This window comes from Coregonus clupeaformis, chromosome 5 (assembly GCF_020615455.1).
Source record: "Coregonus clupeaformis isolate EN_2021a chromosome 5, ASM2061545v1, whole genome shotgun sequence".
Taxonomy (NCBI): Eukaryota; Metazoa; Chordata; class Actinopteri; order Salmoniformes; family Salmonidae; genus Coregonus; species Coregonus clupeaformis.
Window position 1 is genome coordinate 36,047,190 of NC_059196.1, and position 26,799 is coordinate 36,073,988.

A 26,799-nucleotide genomic window follows, 5' to 3' on the forward strand; every position below is an offset into this window, starting at 1 on the left:
TATTACAGTTGGGGTCAAATATATTGGCACTCTTGAACGATTCACTATTTCTTCTAGAATAAGTTGAATTTTTTTTAAATGTTTGGTGTTCAGCCGTGTAATTGTTTGATTTACAATTTTCACAGCTTCCAAAAAAATGATAATCTAAATTGAAATTGAGAATTGAAAATGTTCTGGACTAAATTATTTAAAATTCAGATTAATTTGGTTGGAGGCAACGATTGTCATTTAGTGTGTAAATGATCTGACCTGTGGGTCGCCTACATGGTAAACATAATCCTTCAACCAGTTTTGAAAAGAGAAATCTGAACATTCTGATAGGGTGCCAATATATCAGACTGAATCTGTTTATGTTTAGTGAATAAACTCTGCAGCCAATTGGCACCCTATTCCCTATATAGTGCACTACTTTTGACCAGAGCTCTATGGGCCGTAAAGTAGTGCACTATAAAGGGAGTGTGCAGGTGGTGTTGTGTGTCCAGTGTACATGTCAATGACAGAAATCTGTTCTTTTTGCATTGTTGTTCTTCTGAACTTATATTATACTGTAGATGTTAAATGAATACATTTCTACTCATTCCATGTGCTTTCTTTTATTTTGTTCTTAATTATAAGGTGGGTGGGTTTTTTATAATTATAATTATAAGGTTATAAGGTGGGTGGGTCTAATCCTGATTGCTGATTGGTTAAAACCGCATTCCAGACGGTGTCTTTATTCCACAAGTTACCACCGGCTAAATCTATGACGTTAAAATGCCAATTTACTCTGTTCCATCTGACTGCGCAATCCACTGTCTCATCAGCCCAGCCAGGCAATTTATAAACTTGATCTCCACTATAAAAAGCATCTAGACGTTATCTCACATTTCTTTTAGACTAACATTTCGTTTTCAACAGCGGAGAACTGAAACTGTCTCTCCGACATTTGCAACATTGTTTCAATATTCAAATTCGATCTCCAGCTGTCCCATAGTAATGAATGTGTCGGGAGTCGGGACGAGACAGAGAGGCAGGCAGCTTTTCTCAGCCAGTCGAAATCATGAATCAGCATCATTTTTATGGATATATACAAAGAACTATCAATAGAAAACAGGTAAAACGAAACAAAGTGCAGCTAGTTTGCTGTCTTTCCAGCTTCAGTTTGAAGTGTTTGTGTTAGCTGTGTTGTTGGCTAGCTCCTCTTAACAACAGTGTCCTGACGAGAGAGCACATTTTCTATGCATCATTAGCTCATTGTTATGGATGTATCCAAATACATGTCACTAGAAAACAGCTTAAACAAATGCAAATGCAGCTACTTTGCTGTTATTCTGGCTGCACTTTTTGACGTGACTGTAAGTTAGCTGTAGTTGGCTAGCTAGCAAGCAAGGGATAAGAACGTTGCCAGCCAGTATGGCAATGGAACATTTAGAACCAACAACTGGGTCGCGTCCATAGATACAGAACAAAAAGACTTAACAACTGGGTCGCGTCCATAGATACAGAACAAAAAGACTGAACAACTGGGTCGCGTCCATAGATACAGAACAAAAAGACTTAACAACTGGGTCGCGTCCATAGATACGGAACAAAAATACTTAACAACTGGGTCGCGTCCATAGATACAGAACAAAAAGACTGACCGACTGGGTCTATGGACGTGACCCAGTCCATAGATACAGAACAAAAAGTCTGAATGACTGGCAACCGAACCGATAGAATGCACGACCAGCCGGCTTGGGTAGCAAACCTAGATTTGTGTCGGGACTATATCTTGTGGAAGGATGAAATAGTATGAATAAATTAATCAAAATAATGGTTTTGATTAAAATATGTAAATCATTATTTGAATATGTTGGTAACCCGTTGTATAGAAGAGATAATTTATATTCTTCAAACACCGGCTTCTCGGACATTATCACTTAAGTATCAGTTGGCCTGACTAGAGGACTAGACAGATGGTTATTAAAAGGTATCAGTTGGCCTGACTAGAGGACTAGACAGTTGGTTATTAAAAGGTATCAGTTGGCCTAAATAGACAGTTGGTTATTAAAAGGTATCAGTTGGCCTGACTAGACAGTTGGTTATTAAAAGGTATCAGTTGGCCTAACTAGACAGTTGGTTATTAAAAGGTATCAGTTGGCCTAACTAGACAGTTGGTTATTAAAAGGTATCAGTTGGCCTAACTAGACAGTTGGTTATTAAAAGGTATCAGTTGGCCTAACTAGACAGTTGGTTATTAAAAGGTATCAGTTGGCCTGACTAGACAGTTGGTTATTAAAAGGTATCAGTTGGCCTGACTAGAGGACTAGACAGTTGGTTATTAAAAGGTATCAGTTGGCCTGACTAGAGGACTAGACAGATGGTTATTAAAAGGTATCAGTTGGCCTAACTAGACAGTTGGTTATTAAAAGGTATCAGTTGGCCTGACTAGAGGACTAGACAGTTGGTTATTAAAAGGTATCAGTTGGCCTGACTAGACAGTGGGTTATTAAAAGGTATCAGTTGGCCTGACTAGAGGACTAGACAGATGGTTATTAAAAGGTATCAGTTGGCCTAACTAGACAGTTGGTTATTAAAAGGTATCAGTTGGCCTAACTAGACAGTTGGTTATTAAAAGGTATCAGTTGGCCTGACTAGAGGACTAGACAGTTGGTTACTAAAAGGTATCAGTTGGCCTGACTAGAGGACTAGACAGTTGGTTATTAAAAGGTATCAGTTGGCCTAACTAGACAGATGGTTATTAAAAGGTATCAGTTGGCCTAACTAGACAGTTGGTTATTAAAAGGTATCAGTTGGCCTAACTAGAAAGTTGGTTATTAAAAGGTATCAGTTGGCCTGACTAGAGGACTAGACAGATGGTTACTAAAAGGTATCAGTTGGCCTAACTAGACAGTTGGTTATTAAAAGGTATCAGTTGGCCTGACTAGAGGACTAGACAGTTGGTTACTAAAAGGTATCAGTTGGCCTAACTAGAAAGTTGGTTATTAAAAGGTATCAGTTGGCCTAACTAGACAGTTGGTTATTAAAAGGTATCAGTTGGCCTAACTAGACAGTTGGTTATTAAAAGGTATCAGTTGGCCTGACTAGACAGTTGGTTATTAAAAGGTATCAGTTGGCCTGACTAGAGGACTAGACAGATGGTTATTAAAAGGTATCAGTTGGCCTGACTAGAGGACTAGACAGTTGGTTACTAAAAGGTATCAGTTGGCCTAACTAGACAGTTGGTTATTAAAAGGTATCAGTTGGCCTAACTAGACAGTTGGTTATTAAAAGGTATCAGTTGGCCTAACTAGACAGTTGGTTATTAAAAGGTATCAGTTGGCCTGACTAGAGGACTAGACAGATGGTTATTAAAAGGTATCAGTTGGCCTGACTAGACAGTTGGTTACTAAAAGGTATCAGTTGGCCTAACTAGACAGTTGGTTACTAAAAGGTATCAGTTGGCCTAACTAGAAAGTTGGTTATTAAAAGGTATCAGTTGGCCTGACTAGAGGACTAGACAGATGGTTATTAAAAGGTATCAGTTGGCCTGACTAGAGGACTAGACAGTTGGTTATTAAAAGGTATAAGTTGGCCTGACTAGACAGTTGGTTATTAAAAGGTATCAGTTGGCCTAACTAGAAAGTTGGTTACTAAAAGGTATCAGTTGGCCTGACTAGAGGACTAGACAGATGGTTATTAAAAGGTATCAGTTGGCCTGACTAGACAGATGGTTATTAAAAGGTATCAGTTGGCCTAACTAGACAGATGGTTATTAAAAGGTATCAGTTGGCCTGACTAGACAGTTGGTTATTAAAAGGTATCAGTTGGCCTAACTAGACAGTTGGTTATTAAAAGGTATCAGTTGGCCTGACTAGAGGACTAGACAGATGGTTACTAAAAGGTATCAGTTGGCCTAACTAGACAGTTGGTTATTAAAAGGTATCAGTTGGCCTGACTAGAGGACTAGACAGTTGGTTATTAAAAGGTATCAGTTGGCCTAACTAGACAGTTGGTTACTAAAAGGTATCAGTTGGCCTAACTAGAAAGTTGGTTATTAAAAGGTATCAGTTGGCCTGACTAGACAGTTGGTTATTAAAAGGTATCAGTTGGCCTGACTAGAGGACTAGACAGTTGGTTACTAAAAGGTATCAGTTGGCCTGACTAGAGGACTAGACAGATGGTTATTAAAAGGTATCAGTTGGCCTGACTAGACAGATGGTTATTAAAAGGTATCAGTTGGCCTAACTAGACAGATGGTTATTAAAAGGTATCAGTTGGCCTGACTAGACAGTTGGTTATTAAAAGGTATCAGTTGGCCTGACTAGACAGTTGGTTATTAAAAGGTATCAGTTGGCCTAACTAGACAGTTGGTTATTAAAAGGTATCAGTTGGCCTGACTAGACAGTTGGTTATTAAAAGGTATCAGTTGGCCTGACTAGACAGTTGGTTACTAAAAGGTATCAGTTGGCCTAACTAGACAGTAGGTTACTAAAAGGTATCAGTTGGCCTGATTAGACAGTAGGTTACTAAAAGGTATCAGTTGGGCTGACTAGACAGTAGGTTACTAAAAGGTATCAGTTGGGCTGATTAGACAGTAGGTTACTAAAAGGTATCAGTTGGCCTTACTAGACAGTTGGTTATTAAAAGGTATCAGTTGGCCTAACTAGACAGTTGGTTACTAAAAGGTATCAGTTGGCCTGACTAGACAGATGGTTACTAAAAGGTATCAGTTGGCCTGACTAGAGGACTAGACAGTTGGTTATTAAAAGGTATCAGTTGGCCTAACTAGACAGTTGGTTACTAAAAGGTATCAGTTGGCCTGACTAGACAGATGGTTATTAAAAGGTATCAGTTGGCCTAAATAGACAGTGGGTTATTAAAAGGTATCAGTTGGCCTGACTAGACAGTTGGTTATTAAAAGGTATCAGTTGGCCTAACTAGACAGTTGGTTACTAAAAGGTATCAGTTGGCCTGACTAGAGGACTAGACAGTTGGTTATTAAAAGGTATCAGTTGGCCTAACTAGACAGTTGGTTACTAAAAGGTATCAGTTGGCCTGACTAGACAGATGGTTATTAAAAGGTATCAGTTGGCCTAAATAGACAGTGGGTTATTAAAAGGTATCAGTTGGCCTTACTAGACAGTTGGTTATTAAAAGGTATCAGTTGGCCTAACTAGACAGTTGGTTACTAAAAGGTATCAGTTGGCCTGACTAGACAGATGGTTACTAAAAGGTATCAGTTGGCCTGACTAGAGGACTAGACAGTTGGTTATTAAAAGGTATCAGTTGGCCTAACTAGACAGTTGGTTACTAAAAGGTATCAGTTGGCCTGACTAGACAGATGGTTATTAAAAGGTATCAGTTGGCCTAAATAGACAGTGGGTTATTAAAAGGTATCAGTTGGCCTGACTAGACAGTTGGTTACTAAAAGGTATCAGTTGGCCTGACTAGAGGACTAGACAGTTGGTTATTAAAAGGTATCAGTTGGCCTGATTAGACAGTTGGTTATTAAAAGGTATCAGTTGGCCTGACTAGACAGTTGGTTATTAAAAGGTATCAGTTGGCCTAAATAGACAGATGGTTATTAAAAGGTATCAGTTGGCCTGACTAGACCGTTGGTTATTAAAAGGTATCAGTTGGCCTGACTAGACAGTTGGTTATTAAAAGGTATCAGTTGGACTGACTAGACAGTTGGTTATTAAAAGGTATCAGTTGGACTGACTAGACAGTTGGTTATTAAAAGGTATCAGTTGGCCTAAATAGACAGTGGGTTATTAAAAGGTATCAGTTGGCCTGACTAGACAGTTGGTTATTAAAAGGTATCAGTTGGCCTGACTAGACAGTGGGATATTAAAAGGTATCAGTTGGCCTGATTAGACAGTTGGTTACTAAAAGGTATCAGTTGGCCTGACTAGACAGTGGGATATTAAAAGGTATCAGTTGGCCTGACTAGAGGACTAGACAGTTGGTTATTAAAAGGTATCAGTTGGCCTAACTAGACAGTGGGTTATTAAAAGGTATCAGTTGGCCTAACTAGACAGTTGGTTACTAAAAGGTATCAGTTGGACTGACTAGACAGTGTGTTATTAAAAGGTATCAGTTGGCCTAACTAGACAGTTGGTTATTAAAAGGTATCAGTTGGCCTAACTAGACAGTTGGTTATTAAAAGGTATCAGTTGGCCTGACTAGACAGTTGGTTACTAAAAGGTATCAGTTGGACTGACTAGACAGTTGGTTATTAAAAGGTATCAGTTGGCCTAACTAGACAGTTGGTTATTAAAAGGTATCAGTTGGCCTGACTAGACAGTTGGTTATTAAAAGGTATCAGTTGGCCTAACTAGACAGTTGGTTATTAAAAGGTATCAGTTGGCCTAACTAGACAGTTGGTTATTAAAAGGTATCAGTTGGCCTGACTAGACAGTTGGTTATTAAAAGGTATCAGTTGGCCTAACTAGACAGTTGGTTATTAAAAGGTATCAGTTGGCCTGACTAGACAGTTGGTTATTAAAAGGTATCAGTTGGCCTAAATAGACAGATGGTTATTAAAAGGTATAAGTTGGCCTGACTAGACAGTTGGTTATTAAAAGGTATCAGTTGGCCTGACTAGACAGTTGGTTATTAAAAGGTATAAGTTGGCCTGACTAGACAGTTGGTTATTAAAAGGTATCAGTTGGCCTAACTAGACAGTTGGTTATTAAAAGGTATAAGTTGGCCTGACTAGAGGACTAGACAGTGGGTTAGTTATTAAAAGGTAACATTAGTGTTCACTAAAGAATACAGAGAAGAAATGTTTCACATTTCAGTGCTCCGATCATTTCCTTGGTTGACGGTGGCCTGCAGAGCTTAACGTTAGGGAGGATCATTCCAGAACCATTGTTCAAGGTCACTGAACATTCAAATGGATTTAAATGGAAAAGAACACCGAGATCTTTCCAACTGACCGCTAGAAGCCCAAATAACGTTATTATTTTCTCCTCCTTTCTTTTCAAGTCTGGTGTTGAAGTTGAAGCAATTTCCTCTTCTCTGTTTTCACTTTTCGAAAATAGTTTTACTGTAGTAGATATTAGGTAAACAACGTCCAAATTGAAAATATTTTACTTTCATGATTCCTATATTTCTTTCGCAGTGCAGTTTGACTGAAGAGAAATAACAAGACATTCTGTTGTACACAAGTTACACATTTATTACTTTAGTCTTTAGTATTTTGTGACAGTACAAATTAAATATCAAACGCCATCTTTAATAACACATAGAATCAGAGGCAGCGTCCCTAATGGCACCCTCTTCCCTTAATAGTGCACCTCTTTTGACCAGGGTCCATAAGGCTCTGGTCAAAGATAGTGCACTATGTAGGCTATAGGGTGCCATTTGGGACACAAAACGCATATTATACATGTTTAGTCTGAGTTGATATAATTCACTGTTGACTTTGCTAGTACACCAGCGTACTAGAGCCTAGTATATCGGACATTAGACAAACATTCAGTCTTCTAATTCATCATTTAGACGTAACGATACATAAAACAAGTTAACTACGGCCGGGATTCAAGTCGATCGACGATATGGACAGTGCACCATTTAAAGGTAATTTCCGTGGTCTCTACGAACACTGGAACATTAGCTTTAAAAAGGTGCATAGCTGACAAAGGCGCGATCGGATCGAATCCTGGCCTTTATGTGATCAATTATTTCAATACACAGTGAAGATTAAAAGGGTAAATACTTGAATAGTACCAAATAGAGGAAGAACTCCTGGATGTGTGACGTGGCAGGTACCATGATGAGTGATTTACTGGTTAGGAAAAACACTTGAGTGATTTACTGGTTAGGAAAAACACTTGAGTGATTTACTAGTTAGGAAAAACACTTGAGTGATTTACTAGTTAGGAAAAACACTTGAGTGATTTACTAGTTAGGAAAAACACTTGAGTGATTTACTATGTAGAAAATACATTTGCATGTGCATCCCCATTTGACCCGTATGAGCTTTGGTCAAAAGTAGTGCACTGCTTACTTAGTTCGAATCCCCCGAGCCAACTAGGTAAAAACATCTGTCGACGTGCCCTTGAGCAAGGCACTTAACCCTAATTGCTGGGGTAAACGGCTCTGGATAAGAGCGTCTGCTAAATGACTAAAACTGTGATGCCAGCCCATGTGCTGTGTGTGGGTTCGATGTCAACCATAGCAGAAGGGTAGTGGCCAGCTAAAGGTGCACTGACTCTTTCACTTTAAATAACTGTTATTGCCCATAAACATTGTGATTTAAACGTACAAAATGTAAAGGTTGTTCAAAGATTCAGAAGGATGTGTTGGTTTGATCTAAGAAGCGGTCAGGGAATCATGCCCTTCATCTAAATCTACTCAAATGGAGCATATGATTACTGTGTGATAATGGAAATAAACTAGTACCGTAACACTGAAGACAGACAAGCAGCAGGACAGTCTATGGGGCAACATACCTGGACATCTTAGTAGGGTTTGGCCAGGATTTAGTCCAATCACGCTTTGTCCTCTATGCACTTTTTAAAGGCAAAGATCCGGCTTCACAGTAAACCTGCATATGTCAGCTCATTCAGATATTTGACTTTTATATGGTGCATAGCCGACAAATCGCAATTGAATCCTGGGCTTTTTTGTATATTATACTGAACAAAAAATATAAACGCAACATGCAGTTCATATGAGGAAATCAGTCAATTCAAATAAATTCATTAGGCCCTAATCTATGGATTTCACATGACTGGGAATACAGATTTGCATCTGTTGGTCACAGATACCTTTAAAAAAATGGGCCTCACAGTGGGCCTTAGGATCTTGTCACGGTATCTCTGTGCGTTAAAATTGCCATCGATTAAATGGAATTGTGTTTGTTGTCCGTAGCTTATGCCTGCCCATACCATAACCCCACCGCCACCATGGGGCACTCTGTTCACAACGTTGACATCAGCAAACCACTCGCCCACACAACGCCATACACGTGGTCTGCGGTTGTGAGGCCGGTTGGACGTACTGACAAATTCTCTAAAACGATGTTGGAGGCGGCTTATAGTAGAGAAATTAACATTCAATTCTCTGGCAACAGCTCTGGTGGACATTCCTGCAGTCAGCATGCCAATTGCACGCTCCCTCCAAACTTGAGACATCTGCGGCATTGTGTTGTGTGACAAAACTGCACATTTGAGAGTGGCCTTTTATTGTCCCCAGCACAAGGTGCACCTGTGTAATGATCATGCTGTTTAATCAGCTTCTTGATATGCCACACCTGTCAGGTGGATGGATTATCTTGGCAAAGGCAAAACGCTCACTAACAGGGATGTAAACAAATTTGCGCACAGATTTTTTTTGAGAGAAATACGCTTTCTGAGCGTATGAAACATTTCAGGGATATTTTATTTCAGCTCATGAAACATGGGACCAACACTTTACATGTTGAGTTTATATTTTTTTGTTCAGTGTGATATTATCAATCATGTATGTTTTTACTGCATATCCCAGCTGGAACATACAGTATTTCAACACTAACCTATAGGAATAGGACCAGCAGCATGACATGTGACCAGAAGTATTCATCTTGATATATACAACAGTTAGGTGATAATAACACATAGCTGCTCATTCTATATGAACTATGCTCAGCGTTCCCATGTCTACATTTCTGATCAATAGGGAAACTTGGTCTTCGCAAAAATCAATCAATCATTTTTTGCAGATTATTGTTACCATGAATACCATGAAATGATCAGGGTTGGGTTGGGTTGTTTAGGTCTTGGATCAGTCAGTTTTGTTGTTAGAGATAAACCACATAGTTCTCAGGGATCAGGCCAGTCTTTCCCTGGAACGTTGCTTGGAGCCAGCCAGGTTCAATAGATGGATAGACTGAGGATGAGACACAGAGAGAACATCTGTCAGTCAAAGAGAGGAGAGAGAGGAACGTTGCTTGGAGCCAGTCAGGTTCAATGAAACATGGAGAGCGAACCATACTAGGCTGACCTTTAATGACAGCTGAAACCTCACTGGGCAAGAATAATTAGCATTAATGACAGATCAAACCGCACTAGGGTAGAATAATTAGCATTAATGACAGATCAAACCACACTAGGGTAGAATAATTAGCATTAATGACAGATCAAACCACACTAGGGTAGAATAATTAGCATTGATGACAGATCAAACCGCACTAGGGTAGAATAATTAGCATTAATGACAGATCAAACCGCACTAGGGTAGAACAATTAGCATTAATGACAGATCAAACCACACTAGGGTAGAATAATTAGCATGAATGACAGATCAAACCGCACTAGGGTAGAATAATTAGCATTAATGACAGATCAAACCTCACTAGGGTAGAATAATTAGCATTAATGACAGATCAAACCGCACTAGGGTAGAATAATTAGCATTAATGACAGATCAAACCGCACTAGGGTAGAATAATTAGCATTAATGACAGATCAAACCGCACTAGGGTAGAATAATTAGCATTGATGACAGATCAAACCGTACTAGGGTAGAATAATTAGCATTGATGACAGATCAAACCGCACTAGGGTAGAATAATTAGCATTGATGACAGATCAAACCGCACTAGGGTAGAATAATTAGCATTGATGACAGATCAAACCGCACTAGGGTAGAATAATTAGCATTGATGACAGATCAAACCGCACTAGGGTAGAATAATTAGCATTGATGACAGATCAAACCGCACTAGGGTAGAATAATTAGCATTAATGACAGATCGAACCACACTAGGGTAGAATAATTAGCATTAATGACAGATCAAACCGCACTAGGGTAGAATAATTAGCATGAATGACAGATCAAACCGCACTAGGGTAGAATAATTAGCATTGATGACAGATCAAACCGTACTAGGGTAGAATAATTAGCATTGATGACAGATCAAACCGCACTAGGGTAGAATAATTAGCATTGATGACAGATCAAACCGCACTAGGGTAGAATAATTAGCATTGATGACAGATCAAACCGCACTAGGGTAGAATAATTAGCATTAATGACAGATCAAACCGCACTAGGGTAGAATAATTAGCATTAATGACAGATCAAACCGCACTAGGGTAGAATAATTAGCATGAATGACAGATCAAACCGCACTAGGGTAGAATAATTAGCATTAATGACAGATCAAACCGCACTAGGGTAGAATAATTAGCATTAATGACAGATCAAACCACACTAGGGTAGAATAATTAGCATTAATGACAGATCAAACCACACTAGGGTAGAATAATTAGCATTAATGACAGATCAAACCGCACTAGGGTAGAATAATTAGCATTAATGACCCCTCTCCTCCTCCTCCTCTTTACAGGGAATATGGTGCCATTTGGAACGGGCACACTTAAACAGTAATATGACTGCTGCAGAGGGGGATAGTGTTGACCTTGTCTGTCTCTGTTAGCTGAAGGGATGAGATCCGGCTAAGCTGCTCCACTGCCTTCCATCACTACGAGGTTACTGTGACCTGCTGTAAGGCTGTTGCCCTGGGACTGAGCCAAACACATGGCGAGAGGTAATAACATCCCTCTGAGGCTAGGCTGGCTCTCTGGGTGTTTAGAGAGAGGATGGGTAATCACATCCCTCTGAGGCTAGGCTGGCTCTCTGGGTGTTTAGAGAGAGGATGGGTAATCACATCCCTCTGAGGCTAGGCTGGCTCTCTGGGTGTTTAGAGAGAGGATGTGAGAGTGTCATGCTAAAAGCAGTGTTGTTATGCTTCCACTGTCTGTACACACAACGCTGGTAAACTGTCAAGTTATTACTGAGGCCTGCCAAGTCGGGGTGGACCCTGTCTGTCTGCAGGTACAGACAGCCTAGATATGGTTCCTTCTATTGACCAGACCTGGGTAAAATACATAGCTGAGGCATATCTGCTGTACACAGGAACAGATAGCCTACAGTACAGACGGACCCCATTCTGTTTAACAGTAGACACACCCCATTAGCTGTCTGTGTGTGTGTGTGTGTGTTAACTGAGTGAGTGACTCACCTTTTGAGAAGAGCGCCCCCTGTGGGAAGCTGAGCTCATGGCTGTGTTCTGCCTCACAGGAGTACATGGCCTTGGCGTCTCTGGAACCAACACAGGAGACACAGAAGACATTACAAAGTCAACAGACATCCTGTATATCTATGGCCTTGGTGTCTTTATGGATATGGATGGACTGAGAGATAAAGACAGACAGATGATAAATGAAACACCCAGGAGACAATGACAGGTGACTAACAGGTGACTAACATGTGAATAACATGTGAATAACAGGTGAATAACAGGTGAATAACAGGTGACTAATGGGTGAATAACAGGTGACTAATAGGTGAATAACAGGTGACTAACAGGTGAATAACAGGTGACTAACAGGTGAATAACAGGTGACTAACATGTGAATTTCATACTGGCCCCCCGTGGGAATCGCCATGCTCTATCAACTGAGCTACATCCCAGCCGGTCATTCCCTCCCCTACCCTGGACGACGCTGGGCCAATTGTGCACCGCCCATGAGTCTCCCGGTCGCGGCCGGCTGCGACAGAGCCTGGATTCGAACCAGGATGCCTTAGGTGCCTTAGACCACTGCGCCACTCAGGAGACAGGTGAATAACAGGTGACTAACAGGTGAATAACAGGTGAACAACAGGTGACTAATGGTGAATGACAGGTGACTAATGGGTGAATAACAGGTGACTAACAGGTGACTAATGGGTGACTAACAGGTGACTAATGGGTGAATAACAGGTGACTAACTGTTGACTAATGGGTGAATAACAGGTGACTAATGGGTGAATAACAGGTGAATAACAGGTGACTAATGGTGAATAACAGGTGAATAACTGTTGACTAATGGGTGACTAATGGGTGAATTACAGGTGAATAACAGGTGAATAACAGGTGACTAACAGTTGACTAATGGGTGAATAACAGGTGACTAATGGGTGAATAACAGGTGACTAACAGGTGAATAACAGGTGAACAACAGGTGACTAATGGTGAATGACAGGTGACTAATGGGTGAATAACAGGTGACTAACAGGTGACTAATGGGTGACTAACAGGTGACTAATGGGTGAATAACAGGTGACTAACTGTTGACTAATGGGTGAATAACAGGTGACTAATGGGTGAATAACAGGTGAATAACAGGTGACTAATGGTGAATAACAGGTGAATAACTGTTGACTAATGGGTGACTAATGGGTGAATTACAGGTGAATAACAGGTGAATAACAGGTGACTAACAGTTGACTAATGGGTGAATAACAGGGGACTAATGGGTGAATAACAGGTGAATAACAGGTGACTAACAGTTGGCTAATGGGTGAATAACAGGTGACTAATGGGTGAATAACAGGTGAATAACAGGTGAATAACAGGTGACTAATGGGTGACTAATGGGTGAATAACAGGTGAATAACAGGTGAATAACAGATGACTAATGGGTGAATAGCAGGTGACTAACAGTTGACTAATGGGTGAATAACAGGTGATTAATGGGTGAATAACAGGTGACTAATGAGTGACTAACAGGTGACTAACAGGTGAATAACAGGTGACTAACAGGTGAATAACAGGTGACTAACATGTGAATAACAGGTGACTAACAGGTGAATATCAGGTGAATAACAGGTGACTAATGGGTGAATAACAGGTGACTAATGAGTGACTAACAGGTGACTAACAGGTGAATAACAGGTGACTAACAGGTGAATAACAGGTGAATAACAGGTGACTAATGGGTGAATAACAGGTGACTAATGGTGAATAACAGGTGAATAACAGGTGAATAACAGGTGACTAATGGGTGAATAACAGGTGACTAATGGGTGAATAACAGGTGACTAATGGGTTAATAACAGGTGAATAACAGGTGAATAACAGGTGCCTAATGGGTGAATAACAGGTGACTAATGGGTGAATAACAGGTGAATAACAGGTGAATAACAGGTGACTAATGGGTGAATAACAGGTGAATAACAGGTGAATAACAGGTGAATAACAGATGACTAATGGGTGAATAGCAGGTGACTAATGGGTGAATAACATGTGACAAATGGGTGAATAACAGGTGAATAACAGGTGACTAACAGGTGAATAACAGGTGACTAACAGGTGAAGAACAGGTGAATAACAGGTGAATAACAGGTGACTAACAGGTGACTAACAGGTGAATAACAGGTGACTAATGGGTGAATAACAGGTGACTAATGGGTGAATAACAGGTGAATAACAGGTGAATAACAGGTGACTAATGGGTGAATAACAGGTGAATAATAGTAGAGAGTAGGCCGTATATTGAGCAGGTCAGACATTTGGGATAACATAGATATTGGGATATTGGGACATTGTACCTTCCAACAGGTGTGGTCTGCGCCGCTGAGGGGGAGTTTTCAAACAGCATGGCTCTTGCAGCGACCCTGAAACACAAACAGGAACAATTCAGTTGCATTTGCCTATTATCTAAAAAATCTATATACCAATGGCCTGAAATCTCATACTAATGGATTACATATATTCAAAAGGCCACCTTTTGTTATTTTGAGGCTAACAGAATGACCCTGCACACAGGGGTAAGTGCACTTTCACTCAGAGCACCCAGCGTCCCTCATTGTTAAGGGTGAAGTCACAGCGAAACGCTTCAGATACACAATAAGATACACAATAGGGGAGGCTTCCTTCCCTCCCCTCCCCCCCCCCCTCCCCTTCCCTCCACTCCCCTCCCCTCCCCTCCCCTTCCCTCCACTCCCCTCCCTTCCCCTCCCCTTCCCTTCCCTCCCCTCCCCTCCCATTCCGTCTCCAAGGTGCAGAAACAGCTCTTGACCCACTGAAGACACAGGAGAGGAGGCCTTACCCTACAGGACAACTGAAGACACAGGAGGGGAGGCCCTTACCCTACAGGACAACTGAAGACACAGGAGGGGAGGCCTTACCCTACAGGACAACTGAAGACACAGGAGGGGAGGCCCTTACCCTACAGGACAACTGAAGACACAGGAGGGGAGGCCTTACCCTACAGGACAACTGAAGACACAGGAGGGGAGGCCCTTACCCTACAGGACAACTGAAGACACAGGAGGGGAGGCCTTACCCTACAGGACAACTGAAGACACAGGAGAGGAGGCCCTTACCCTACAGGACAACTGAAGACACAGGAGGGGAGGCCCTTACCCTACAGGACAACTGAAGACACAGGAGAGGAGGCCTTACCCTACAGGACAACTGAAGACACAGGAGAGGAGGCCCTTACCCTACAGGACAACTGAAGACACAGGAGGGGAGGCCTTACCCTACAGGACAACTGAAGACACAGGAGGGGAGGCCTTACCCTACAGGACAACTGAAGACACAGGAGGGGAGGTCCTTAGGAGGTGCCTGAGGAAAGCCCAAAGCATCATCAAGGACCCCAACCACCCCAGCCATGAGCTGTTCTCCCCCTTACCGTCAGACAGACTGTATCGGAGCATGAGGTCTGATACCAACAGGCTCAGAGACAGTTTCTATCTACAAGCCATCAGACTGTATCGGAGCATGAGGTCTGATACCAACAGGCTCAGAGACAGTTTCTATCTACAGCCAGATGTTTGTTATCAAGCCATCCTGTTCGGAGCATGAGGTCGATACCAACAGGCTCAGAGACAGTTTCTATCTACAAGCCATCAGACTGTTTTGACAGGCTCAGAGACAGTTTCTATCTACAAGCCATCAGACTGTATTGGAGCATGAGGTCTGATACCAACAGGCTCAGAGACAGTTTCTATCTACAAGCCATCAGACTGTATCGGAGCATGAGGTCTGATACCAACAGGCTCAGAACCATCAGACTGCTGAACACTTCCCTGTGCCCCTCTCTATGTCCCTCCCTGTGTCCTTCCATGTGTCCCTCCTTGTCTCCCTCCCTGTGTCCTTCCCTGTGTCCTTTCCTGTGTCCCTCCCTGTGTCCTTCCCTGTGTCCCTCCCTGTGTCCCTCACTGTGTCCCTCACTGTGTCCCTCCCTGTGTCACTCCCTGTGTCCCTCCATGTGTCCTTCCCTGTGTCCTTCCCTGTGTCCCTCCCTGTGTCCCTCCCTGTGTCCTTCCCTGTGTCCTTCCCTTTGTCCCTTGCTTTGTCCCTCCCTGTGTCCTTCCCTGTGTCCTTCCCTGTGTCCCTCCCTGTGTCCCTCCATGTGTCCTTCCCTGTGTCCCTCCCTGTGTCACTCCCTGTGTCCCTCCCTGTGTCCTTCCCTGTGTCCTTCCCTGTGTCCCTCCCTGTGTCCCTCCCTGTGTCCTTCCCTGTGTCCTACCCTTTGTCCCTCGCTTTGTCCCTCCCTGTGTCCTTCCCTGTGTCCCTCCCTGTGTCCTTCCCTTTGTCCCTCCCTGTGTCCTTCCCTGTGTCTCCCTGTGTCCTTCCCTGTGTCTCCCTGTGTCCTTCCCTGTGTCCCTCCCATGTTCTTCCCTGTGTCCCTCCCTGTGTCCCTCCCTGTGTCTCCCTGTGTCCCTCCCTGTGTCCTTCCCTTTGTCCTTCCCTGTGTCCCTCCCTGTGTGTGTTTGTGTGTGTTTTGGGCGATAGGGGCCCTCGTCAAAAATAGTACGCTATGTAGGGAATAGGGTGTCATTTGGGACAAGCCAAATAATAGTCTGATCCTCTGTACTCCACAACACAGGCAGGAAGGCACTTCAGTACTTGAGGAGCCATGTCATTGGCTTTTCCTTCCATGACATGTCAAACAATCGAATTGCCCCGAGAGAGAGAGAGAGAGAGAGAGAGAGAGAGAGAGAGAGAGAGAGAGAGAGAGAGAGAGAGAGAGACAGAGACAGAGACAGAGAGAGAGACAGAGAGAGAGAGAGAGAGAGAGAGAGAGAGAGAGAGAGAGAGAGAGAGAGAGAGAGAGAGAGAGAGAGAGAGAGAGAGAGAGAGAGAGAGAGAGAGAGAGAGAGAGAGAGAGAGAGAGAGAGAGAGAGAGAGAGAGAGAGATGCTGGGTCACATCAACCCAGAACGTAATTAAAGCAGACTGACTCTCCCACCGATAGGAAAAATACATTAATCTCACAGCACTCACACACACACACACACACACACACTCACACACACACACACACACACACACACACACACACACACACACACACACACACACACACACACACACACACACACACACACACTCATACACACACACACACGCACACACACACACACACACACACTCATACACACTCATACACATACACACACACACATACACACACACACACTCATACACACTCATACACATACACACACACACACTCACTCACACACACACTCACACACACACACACACACACACACACACACACACACACACACACACACACTCATACTCACACTCATACACACACACTCACACACACACACACACACACACACACACACACACACACACACACACACTCATACACACTCATACACACACACACACACACACACACTCATACACACACACTCATACACTCACTCTCTCACACACACAGTAAGATGTGTCTTGCAGAGTGTTTTAAGGGTTGTTGATATTGTGTGTGTGTTCTAGTAGTGTCCTGTCCATTACACTGATCCTGGTCTCTGGTATCCGTTGCTGGAGGACTCCATCTTGTCCGGTCTGTCTCTCCGACGGGTGACTAGTTGAGGAGGGATGTCTGGGTGGTCCGTAGACTTTCCACTGTCCTCTTTCTGGTCCAGCGTCACGGCAGACAAACTCTGGACTGAACCTGCCAGGCTCCTCCGGCCTTGGGGGAAGAGATAAGCGCCTCAGTGGTTGCGTCCCAAACGATACCCTATTCCCTATATGGTGCACTACACGTGTCCCTGTCTACTGCACCGCTATAGGCCCAGGGCTTTTTTTTTTTTTCTGCCCTAATAGGGTGCCATTTGGGATGCAGACAAGCACCTAATTATCTACTAGACAGCCAAAGAAAGGTTTATCATATTGATGACGATGAGTCATCTTTATCTGTGGGGGAGCACAGTAGTATGTAGCCCTCTGTCTCTGTTGTGACTCTGTTGTGGAGAAGATAGAGTTCAACAACATTACTAATTGGAGAGAAAATGAAAAGCTTTCCTTTGCTTTGGAATTTCTTTTGTTTTTTTACAGGAAAGGAAAACTAATCTTAGTGACTGCAAGCACGAATCCCTGTGCGTCAAAGGAACGTGAAGAGAATGGAATGTTAAAAAGGCTTTTTTTTTATAGTACTATTGCTAATGGTAATAGCATATGAGGCTTGGGATTTGACAATATTACTGCAGGCAAAACACTTGAAAGAATAATGGAAAACAAAACTGTGAAAGAAGTCAAAACGTCTGTATCTCTGTGAAAGTAGTCATAACGTCTGTACCTCAGTGAAAAAAGTCAAAACGTCTATCTCTATAATTTTTCATGGGTTTTCCTATACAAGCCTCTGAATCTACTTTGTACTGAGTTGGACTCCTACCTCCAGAGATATACAGAGATATGTTGGGCTCCTACCTCCAGAGATATACAGAGATATGTTGGGCTCCTACTTCCAGAGTCATAGAGGGGCCATACTTGCGAACATTAGAAAAAGTTGAAGTATCAGCCATTGTTGACGTACAGTACGAGTAAAAAGTTTGGACACACCTACTCATTCAAGGGTTTTTCTTTATTTTTTTACTATTTTCTACATTGTAGAATAATAGTGAAGACATCAAAACTATGAAATAATACATATGGAATCATGTAGTAACCAAAAAAGTGTTAATAAATTCAACATTTATTTTAGATTTTAGATTCTTCAAAGTAGCCACCCTTTGCCTTGATGACAGCTTTGCACACTCTTGGCATTTTCTCAACCAGCTTCATGAGGAATGCTTTTCCAACAGTCTTGAAGGAGTTCCCACATATGCTGAGCATTTGTTGGCTGCTTTTCCTTCACTCTGCAGTCCAACTCATCCCAAACCATCTCAATTGGGTTGAGGTCGGGTAATTGTGGAGGCCAGGTCATCTGATGCAGCACTCCATCACTATCCTTCTTGGTAAAATAGCCCTTACACAGCCTGGACGTGTGTTGGGTCATTGTCCTGTTGAAAAACAAATGATAGTCCCACTAAGCCCAAACCAGATGGGATGGCGTATCGCTGCATACATTTACATTTACATTTTAGTCATTTAGCAGACGCTCTTATCCAGAGCGACTTACAGTTAGTGATTACATTACTTTTTTATTTTATTTTTTTATACTGGCCCCACGTGGGAATCGAACCCACAACCCTGGCGTTGCAAACGCCATGCTCTATCAACTGAGCTATATCCCTGCCGGCCATTCCCTCTCCTACCCTGGACGACGCTGGGCCAATTGTGCGCCGCCCATGAGTCTCCCGGTCGCGGCCGGCTGCAGAATGCTGTGGTAGCCAAGCGGGTTAAGTGTGCCTTGAATTCTAAATAAATCACAGACAGTGTCACCAGCAAAGAACCCCCACACCATAACACCTCCTCCTCCATGCTTTACGGTGGGAATGACAGATGCGGAGATCATCTGTTCACCTACTCTGCGCCTCACAAAGACACAGCGGTTGGAACGAATAATCTCAAATTTGGACTCATCGGACCAAAGGACAGATTTCCACCAGTCTAATGTCCATTGCTCGAGATTCTTGGCCCAAGCAAGTCTCTTCTTCTTATTGGTGTCCTTTAGTAGTGGTTTCTTTGCAGCAATTCCATGAAGGCCTGATTCACGCAGTCTCCTCTGAACAGTTGATGTTGAGACGTGTCTGTTACTTGAACTCTGTGAAGCATTTATTTGGGCTGCAATCTGAGGTGCAGTTAATGAATTTATCCTCTTCAGCAGAGGTAACTCTGGGTCTTCCATTCCTGTGGCGGTCCTCATGAGAGCCAGTTTGATCATAGCGCTTGATGGTTTTTGCGACTGCACTTGAAGAAACTTTAAAAGTTATTGAATTTTTCCAGATTGACTTAACTTCATGTCTTAAAGTAATGATGGACTGTAGTTTCTCTTTGCTTATTTGAGCTGTTCTTGCCATAATATGGACTTGGTCTTTTACCAAATAGGGCTATCTTCTGAACACCACCTCTACTTTGTCACAACACAACTGATTGGCTCAAACGCATTAAGAAGGAAATAAATTCCACAAATTAACTTTTAAGAAGGCACACCTCTTAATTGAAATGCATTCCAGGTGACTACCTCATGAAGCTGGTTGAGAGAATGCCAAGAGTGTGCAAAGCTGTCATCAAAAATATATTTTGATTTGTTGAACACTTTTCTGGTTACTACATGATTCCATATGTGTTATTTCATAGTTTTGATGTCTTCACTATTATTCTACAATGTAGAAAATAGTTAAAATAAAGAAAAACCCTGGAATGAGTAGGTGTTCTCAAACGTTTGACTGGTAGTGTAGTTGTACATGATAAAAGGCTACATGTCAACATAACCGTCCTCCTCACCAGGTGGCACTGATTATTTCCTGTAATAAAAAATCCTGCATCAAAGATCTTAAACTTTTTATCCACAAACCTCTGGCATTTGTTAAAATAGGTCAACTTGGCCACCAGAGATATATATTTAAACCTCCAAATTAAAGATTTACTTTTGTTCCTCTTCTCTTGGTCTGCCTCAAGACAATATTGCATAACCATCGCATCCTTGACTAGGCTGCTTACTAACGTTACGTTTAGACAAAGCTCTTTTTTTGACAAAGTCACATGTTTTTGTTGTCCATTTCACAATTCACAGAAATATTTTTTTGTGCTTTTAAAGAGAAAAGATAATGTCTATACAACATTTAATTTTAGTAAAAAATAAAGTTGAAGAGCCTTATGGACATTCTTGACGTTCCTGGTTGCAATGAAGTGGTGTTTTTGGTCTAACAGTAACGTTATACTATGCTGTGATTAGGTATGTTTGGCCCATGTAGAATACTAATGAATCATCAAGCGGCAATCAGCAGTAGAAACAAAACAAAGCGATCTGCCCGCCACAGGTTCAGTAAAAAGCTGATGGATGGGGCTGGAGAAATGTAATCACTCTCAAATTCATAGACAGCGCTATGGATGCAAGGATTGACCATCCATGATATCAACATTATAACCATGTGTTTTGAGGCGATACATTGTTTGTTTACATTTACTTTGTTTACAAACACTGGGTTTGTGACGGGGTACGACAGTTGAACTAAGCTCATGAGGCATTTCTAAGTCATATTGTTCAAGAATCAGTGGGTATATTTTTATTAATTTATAAGTCCATAAAAGGATGTAGCACCTGCTGATTGCCCCCTTTAAGTGATCTTGCGAGACATTGATTCAACTTTGATCCAAACTTTACTAAACGAGCACCATTGTGAGAAGCGGCATCTGCGGCTCTACACCTCTGTGTAGCAGTGGCCTATGGGTCGGTCTGGAAGAGACTCCTCATTAAATAGATTTGTATTTCACAAGGTTTTGGCTACACTTGACTTTGCAACACACTATCACAATAAATGTAATTCTACACGTCAAAGGAAAAACACGATATCTCACCTGGAATTCGAACTTGCCGCAAATGGCAGGCTGGCTAACTTTGAGCTAATCATCCAGTTAACCCTATCAGTCCCGAGACCCAAAAACTTGGCTTTTCATTTATCTGACTTTCATTCATCTCCATGTCCAGCTCTTATATTTAGCCTCACAATGAAGTGTTTTACCATTTTCTTTTCACGATAACCAGGGCTAGAAGTAGAACACTAAACAATTTGACATAGAGAGTTGCATTCATCAGTTTTATTGAAGAACGTCAACAACAACAAAAAAAATGAAGGTCTGCCAAAGCAAAGATCTGATAAAAATGAATTTACATGAATGCTGTAAGTACAGAAATTATTTGCTCAGTGGGTGATGAATATCCAACTAGTCAGTGACAACTGTGTGGAGGTTGGAGTTTGTGAAAGCAACTATTAGAGCTTATTACAGTATTATAGGACACTATGTTCTGGGATTTCCTATGATCTTCTATGTAGAAGAACCCCTTACCTTGTAACGACTCTTGAGTAGCTTGTGAGTGTCGTAGACCAGAACATGTGCGTGTCCGTGAGTCTCAGCTTTTCATAGATAGCTTTTAATAGTTTGTAGCTCAAACCATTCTGACTATACAGGCATTTTTGTAAAGAAAATACCCAGCCCCGAGCCCCTTCGGGATCTGTCCTTGTCTCACAAACACCGCTCTAGCTCAGCCTCCGTTAAACAGAAGCAGAAGAAATAGACAAATCCAATGGTACAACCCAAAAAATTCTGTAGCTCAAACACACAATGTTTAAAAGGGTTAGTTGTCTTAAATAACACCAGCGCGACGGTGAGACATTTCTTGCACGTTTTAGTAACTTCAAATAGCAGATCGTGCCTTTGTTAAGTGTTGGATCACGTCCAACTATGTTGACGATTTTAACTGGCTGATACAGAATTTGAAGCAGATATAATCACGGCCACCTGATGAGGTTAGCATAGGGCTAAAGGTGCCAGGTTATGTAATCAGAACAGCTAACAGCTAACATGTAATCTTTGATCACCTGCAACTACGTCAACGATTTTAATTGGCTGATGTTTAAACATAAACTAAAACTTTAACTTTTCTAATGTTTGCAAGTACGGCCCACAGAGATTTGATTTGCAGAGATATGTTGGACTCTTACCTTCAGAGATATACAGTGACCTCAGAGACGGGGCGGCTGAGCGGTCCAGCTGGGTCAGCTGGGCCACAGGTGCCGGCCGGAGATCAGTCTGGGAGTGGGGGGCTTTCTTCGGGCCGATGGACCCCCTGGGTGTAGCTGTTGTGCTGGTTGAGGACAGACTCAGAGCATCTCCCTCCGACTCCCCGTCTGTCCTCCCTGCCTCCATGTCTTCCCTGGAGCTAGATTCTGGGCTGCTGAGGCAGGGTGGGACGCTTCCCTTCCCTGGCCCATTGGAAGAGAGCTGGGAGGGGGAGTGACGGAGACCCAGGGTTGGGCCCTGACCCATCCCCTGCTCCAGGCTCGTCCCCTGCCCCATCCCCTGCCCTATCCCCTGCCCCATCCCCTGCCCCATCCCCTGCCCCATCCCTTGCTCCAGGCTCGTCCCCTGCCCCATCCCTTGCTCCAGGCTCGTCCCCTGCCCCATCCCCAGCCACTGGCTCGTCCCCTGCCCCATCCCCAGCCACTGGCCAGGAGGATGGGAAGCCTTGTCTTTGGGCTGGTGGTGGGAGGAAGAGCTGGTGGTCTTGGAGGAGCTGTTCTGCTCAGAGGAGTGGGAGGAGAGGGACTCCATGCTTCCCAAGGGGGTGCTGCCTGGACTGCTGCTGAACGTGTCACCTGTACAAGGACCAGAGAGCAGGAACACACAGCATCATTAAAACCTGCTGAACGTGTGCAAGGACCAGGAAGCTGCTGCCTTGGCAGGAACTAATGGGGATCCATAATAAACCCCAGGAAGAATATCTGCTGCCTTGGCAGGAACTAATGTGGATCCATAATAAACCCCAGGAAGAGTAGCTGCTGCCTTGGCAGGAACTGGTGGGGATCCATAATAAACCCCAGGAAGAGTAGCTGCTGCCTTGGCAGGAACTAATGGGGATCCATAATAAACCCCAGGAAGAGTAGCTGCTGCCTTGGCAGGAACTAATGGGGATCCATAATAAACCCCAGGAAGAGTAGCTGCTGCCTTGGCAGGAACTAATGGGGATCCATAATAAACCCCAGGAAGAGTAGCTGCTGCCTTGGCAGGAACTAATGGGGATCCATAATAAACCCCAGGAAGAGTAGCTGCTGCCTTGGAAGGAACTAATGGAGATCCATAATAAATACAAAAATACCTGCTGAATGTGTCACCTGTCCAAGGACCAGGAACACACAGCGTCATTAAAACCTGCTGAGTGACCGACTACTGAGCCGAAACATAGTGACTGCATCTCAAGTGGCACCATATTCAATACATTAGGGATGCAGACAGTATTAGTACTACTGTGGCGAAATGTATTAGCACTACCACTACAGAGACGAGCGCTACTGGCTACCGGCTACTGGCTACTGGCTACTGGCTACTGGCTACTGGCTACTGGCTACCGGCTACCGGCTACTGGCTACGTCCTGGGAGGCATGTGTTGTCTGCTCTGATAGATGAAGAGGTAATACATTAATGAACAACTCATTGGGAATATGTAATGAATGCTGTAGCAGGGCCAGATTAGCTAGCAGAGTGATATGACACCATATTCCAGGGGGATTCTAATACATATATAAAACCTCTTTAAGGAATACTTGGGATAGGATAAAGTAATCCTTCTAGCCACCTAACCCCCACCCCACCATTACCCCACCCAAAAAAAAATAAAAAAAAATTGTAAAGTGGTTATCCCACTGGCTATAAGGTGAATGCACCAATTTGTAAGTCGCTCTGGATAACAGCATCTGCTAAATGACGTAAATGTAAATGTTAATGATATATATATATAAAAAAACAGATGAGATCCGGACTGCTGCTAGTTTTCCGTTCTACCTGATCATTAATCGCACCCACCTGGTGTCCCAGGTCTAAATCAGTCCCAGATTAGAAGGGAACAATGAAAGAAAGCAGTGGAACTGGTTCGGAGGACCAGAGTTGAATTTGAGGGCCCTACAGTTCAATAGGGTGTCATTTGAGATGCCAACAACTGCCTGCAGTGCTGGTGATAGTCAGTGCTGTAGGACTCACTGTCAGCGTCTGCAAGGCACAGTGTTGGGGTGTAGATGCTGCGAGGCTTCCTAGGGCCTTTGGACAGGCAGATGGCCCTGCTCCTGCGTGAGCTCGGTCGGGCTTGGGGCTGGGGCAGCGGGACGTTGGGGTCTGGAGCCTGGTGGAAGATCTGGACAGGGGAGAGAGTAAAGCATTATTTACCAACTGAGCTTTATAATGGTATATAACTAGCTAGGGTCTGGGGGTTTTCCTGGTTAGGTCACATGGTCAGACCTATACTTAAATACCTAAAAACTCCTAATATAGGCCCACATGACACATACGTATACCTAGGACGAGGAGTGCTACCGTCAAACTAAATATTTTTTACAGGCTCAATATTTCAGTCTGATGTCAAAGAAACTCTCTTGCCTTGTCAAAGTTCTCGATGAGAATCTCCACCACGATGTTCTGGAACTTGATGTTCATCATGGCGGCCACCGTCTCCTCCTGTGACCTCATCAAAGTGGGCCCGAAGATCACACCCAGGTTGGACACCGTCATCAGGTTGAACTGGCTGTGGGTGGACACTCTGTGGGGCAGGAGACAGACAGACCAGACAGGATGGTTAAGGTTCCAATAACACACTACATTATCGGTGCCCCACACAATCATTTTAGTCACTTAGCAGATTCTCTTATCCAGAGAGACTTAGAGTTAGAGTGCATTCATCTTAAGGTAGCTAGGCGGATGGGTGAAGTGTGACATCCCCCTACTCAACAATAGATTTAAAGATGTGATTGTATACCGGTCAGTTAGGAGAGACCTACGTGACGAGGTGTTTGATCAGCAGCTCCATCATCTCCTTGTTCCTCTCAGGCAGCTTGTGGACCAAGGCATGGACCGCCCTTACTCTGTAGTTCTGGTCATCAGACTCTGGGGAAGAGGTGGGGGCAGAGTCATGATAAACACACCGACTCATCACATCCTGTCTGGGGGCAGAGTCATGATAAACACACCGACTCATCACATCCTGTCTGGAGGCACAGAGTCATGATAAACACACCGACTCATCACATCCTGTCTGGGGGCACAGAGTCATGATAAACACACCGACTCATCACATCCTGTCTGGGGGCAGAGTCATGATAAACACACCGACTCATCACATCCTGTCTGGAGGCACAGAGTCATGATAAACACACCGACTCATCACATCCTGTCTGGGGGCAGAGTCATGATAAACACACCGACTCATCACATCCTGTCTGGGGGCAGAGTCATGATAAACACACCGACTCATCACATCCTGTCTGGAGGCACAGAGTCATGATAAACACACCGACTCATCACATCCTGTCTGGAGGCACAGAGTCATGATAAACACACCGACTCATCACATCCTGTCTGGAGGCACAGAGTCATGATAAACACACCGACTCATCACATCCTGTCTGGGGGCACAGAGTCATGATAAACACACCGACTCATCACATCCTGTCTGGAGGCACAGAGTCATGATAAACACACCGACTCATCACATCCTGTCTGGAGGCACAGAGTCATGATAAACACACCGACTCATCACATCCTGTCTGGGGGCACAGAGTCATGATAAACACACCGACTCATCACATCCTGTCTGGGGGCACAGAGTCATGATAAACACACCGACTCATCACATCCTGTCTGGGGGCACAGAGTCATGATAAACACACCGACTCATCACATCCTGTCTGGGGGCACAGAGTCATGATAAACACACCGACTCAACACATCCTGTCTGGGGGCACAGAGTCATGATAAACACACCGACTCATCACATCCTGTCTGGAGGCACAGAGTCATGATAAACACACCGACTCATCACATCCTGTCTGGGGGCACAGAGTCATGATAAACACACCGACTCATCACATCCTGTCTGGGGGCACAGAGTCATGATAAACACACCCGACTCATCACATCCTGTCTGGGGGCACAGAGTCATGATAAACACACCGACTCATCACATCCTGTCTGGGGGCACAGAGTCATGATAAACACACCGACTCAACACATCCTGTCTGGGGGCAGAGTCATGATAAACACACCGACTCATCACATCCTGTCTGGGGGCAGAGTCATGATAAACACACCGACTCATCACATCCTGTCTGGGGGCACAGAGTC

The 26,799-nt window shown here is 43.4% G+C and overlaps 1 protein-coding gene across 1 annotated transcript in view; it reads right to left on the minus strand.

Moving 5' to 3' along the window:
* Positions 1-9,250: 9,250 nt before the first annotated feature.
* Positions 9,251-26,799, minus strand: part of LOC121566964 (rho GTPase-activating protein 42) — a 240,429-nt gene continuing 222,880 nt past the window's right edge. Inside the window, exons 17-24 of the mRNA XM_041876916.2 lie at positions 25,458-25,563; positions 25,060-25,219; positions 24,667-24,817; positions 22,635-23,288; positions 17,542-17,719; positions 14,329-14,394; positions 11,978-12,057; positions 9,251-9,840 (exon numbers count right to left, since the gene is read on the minus strand). Coding sequence (XP_041732850.2) covers positions 9,752-9,840; positions 11,978-12,057; positions 14,329-14,394; positions 17,542-17,719; positions 22,635-23,288; positions 24,667-24,817; positions 25,060-25,219; positions 25,458-25,563 — 1,484 coding nt within the window. The 3' untranslated portion in view covers positions 9,251-9,751. The remainder of the gene's footprint in view (positions 9,841-11,977; positions 12,058-14,328; positions 14,395-17,541; positions 17,720-22,634; positions 23,289-24,666; positions 24,818-25,059; positions 25,220-25,457; positions 25,564-26,799) is intronic.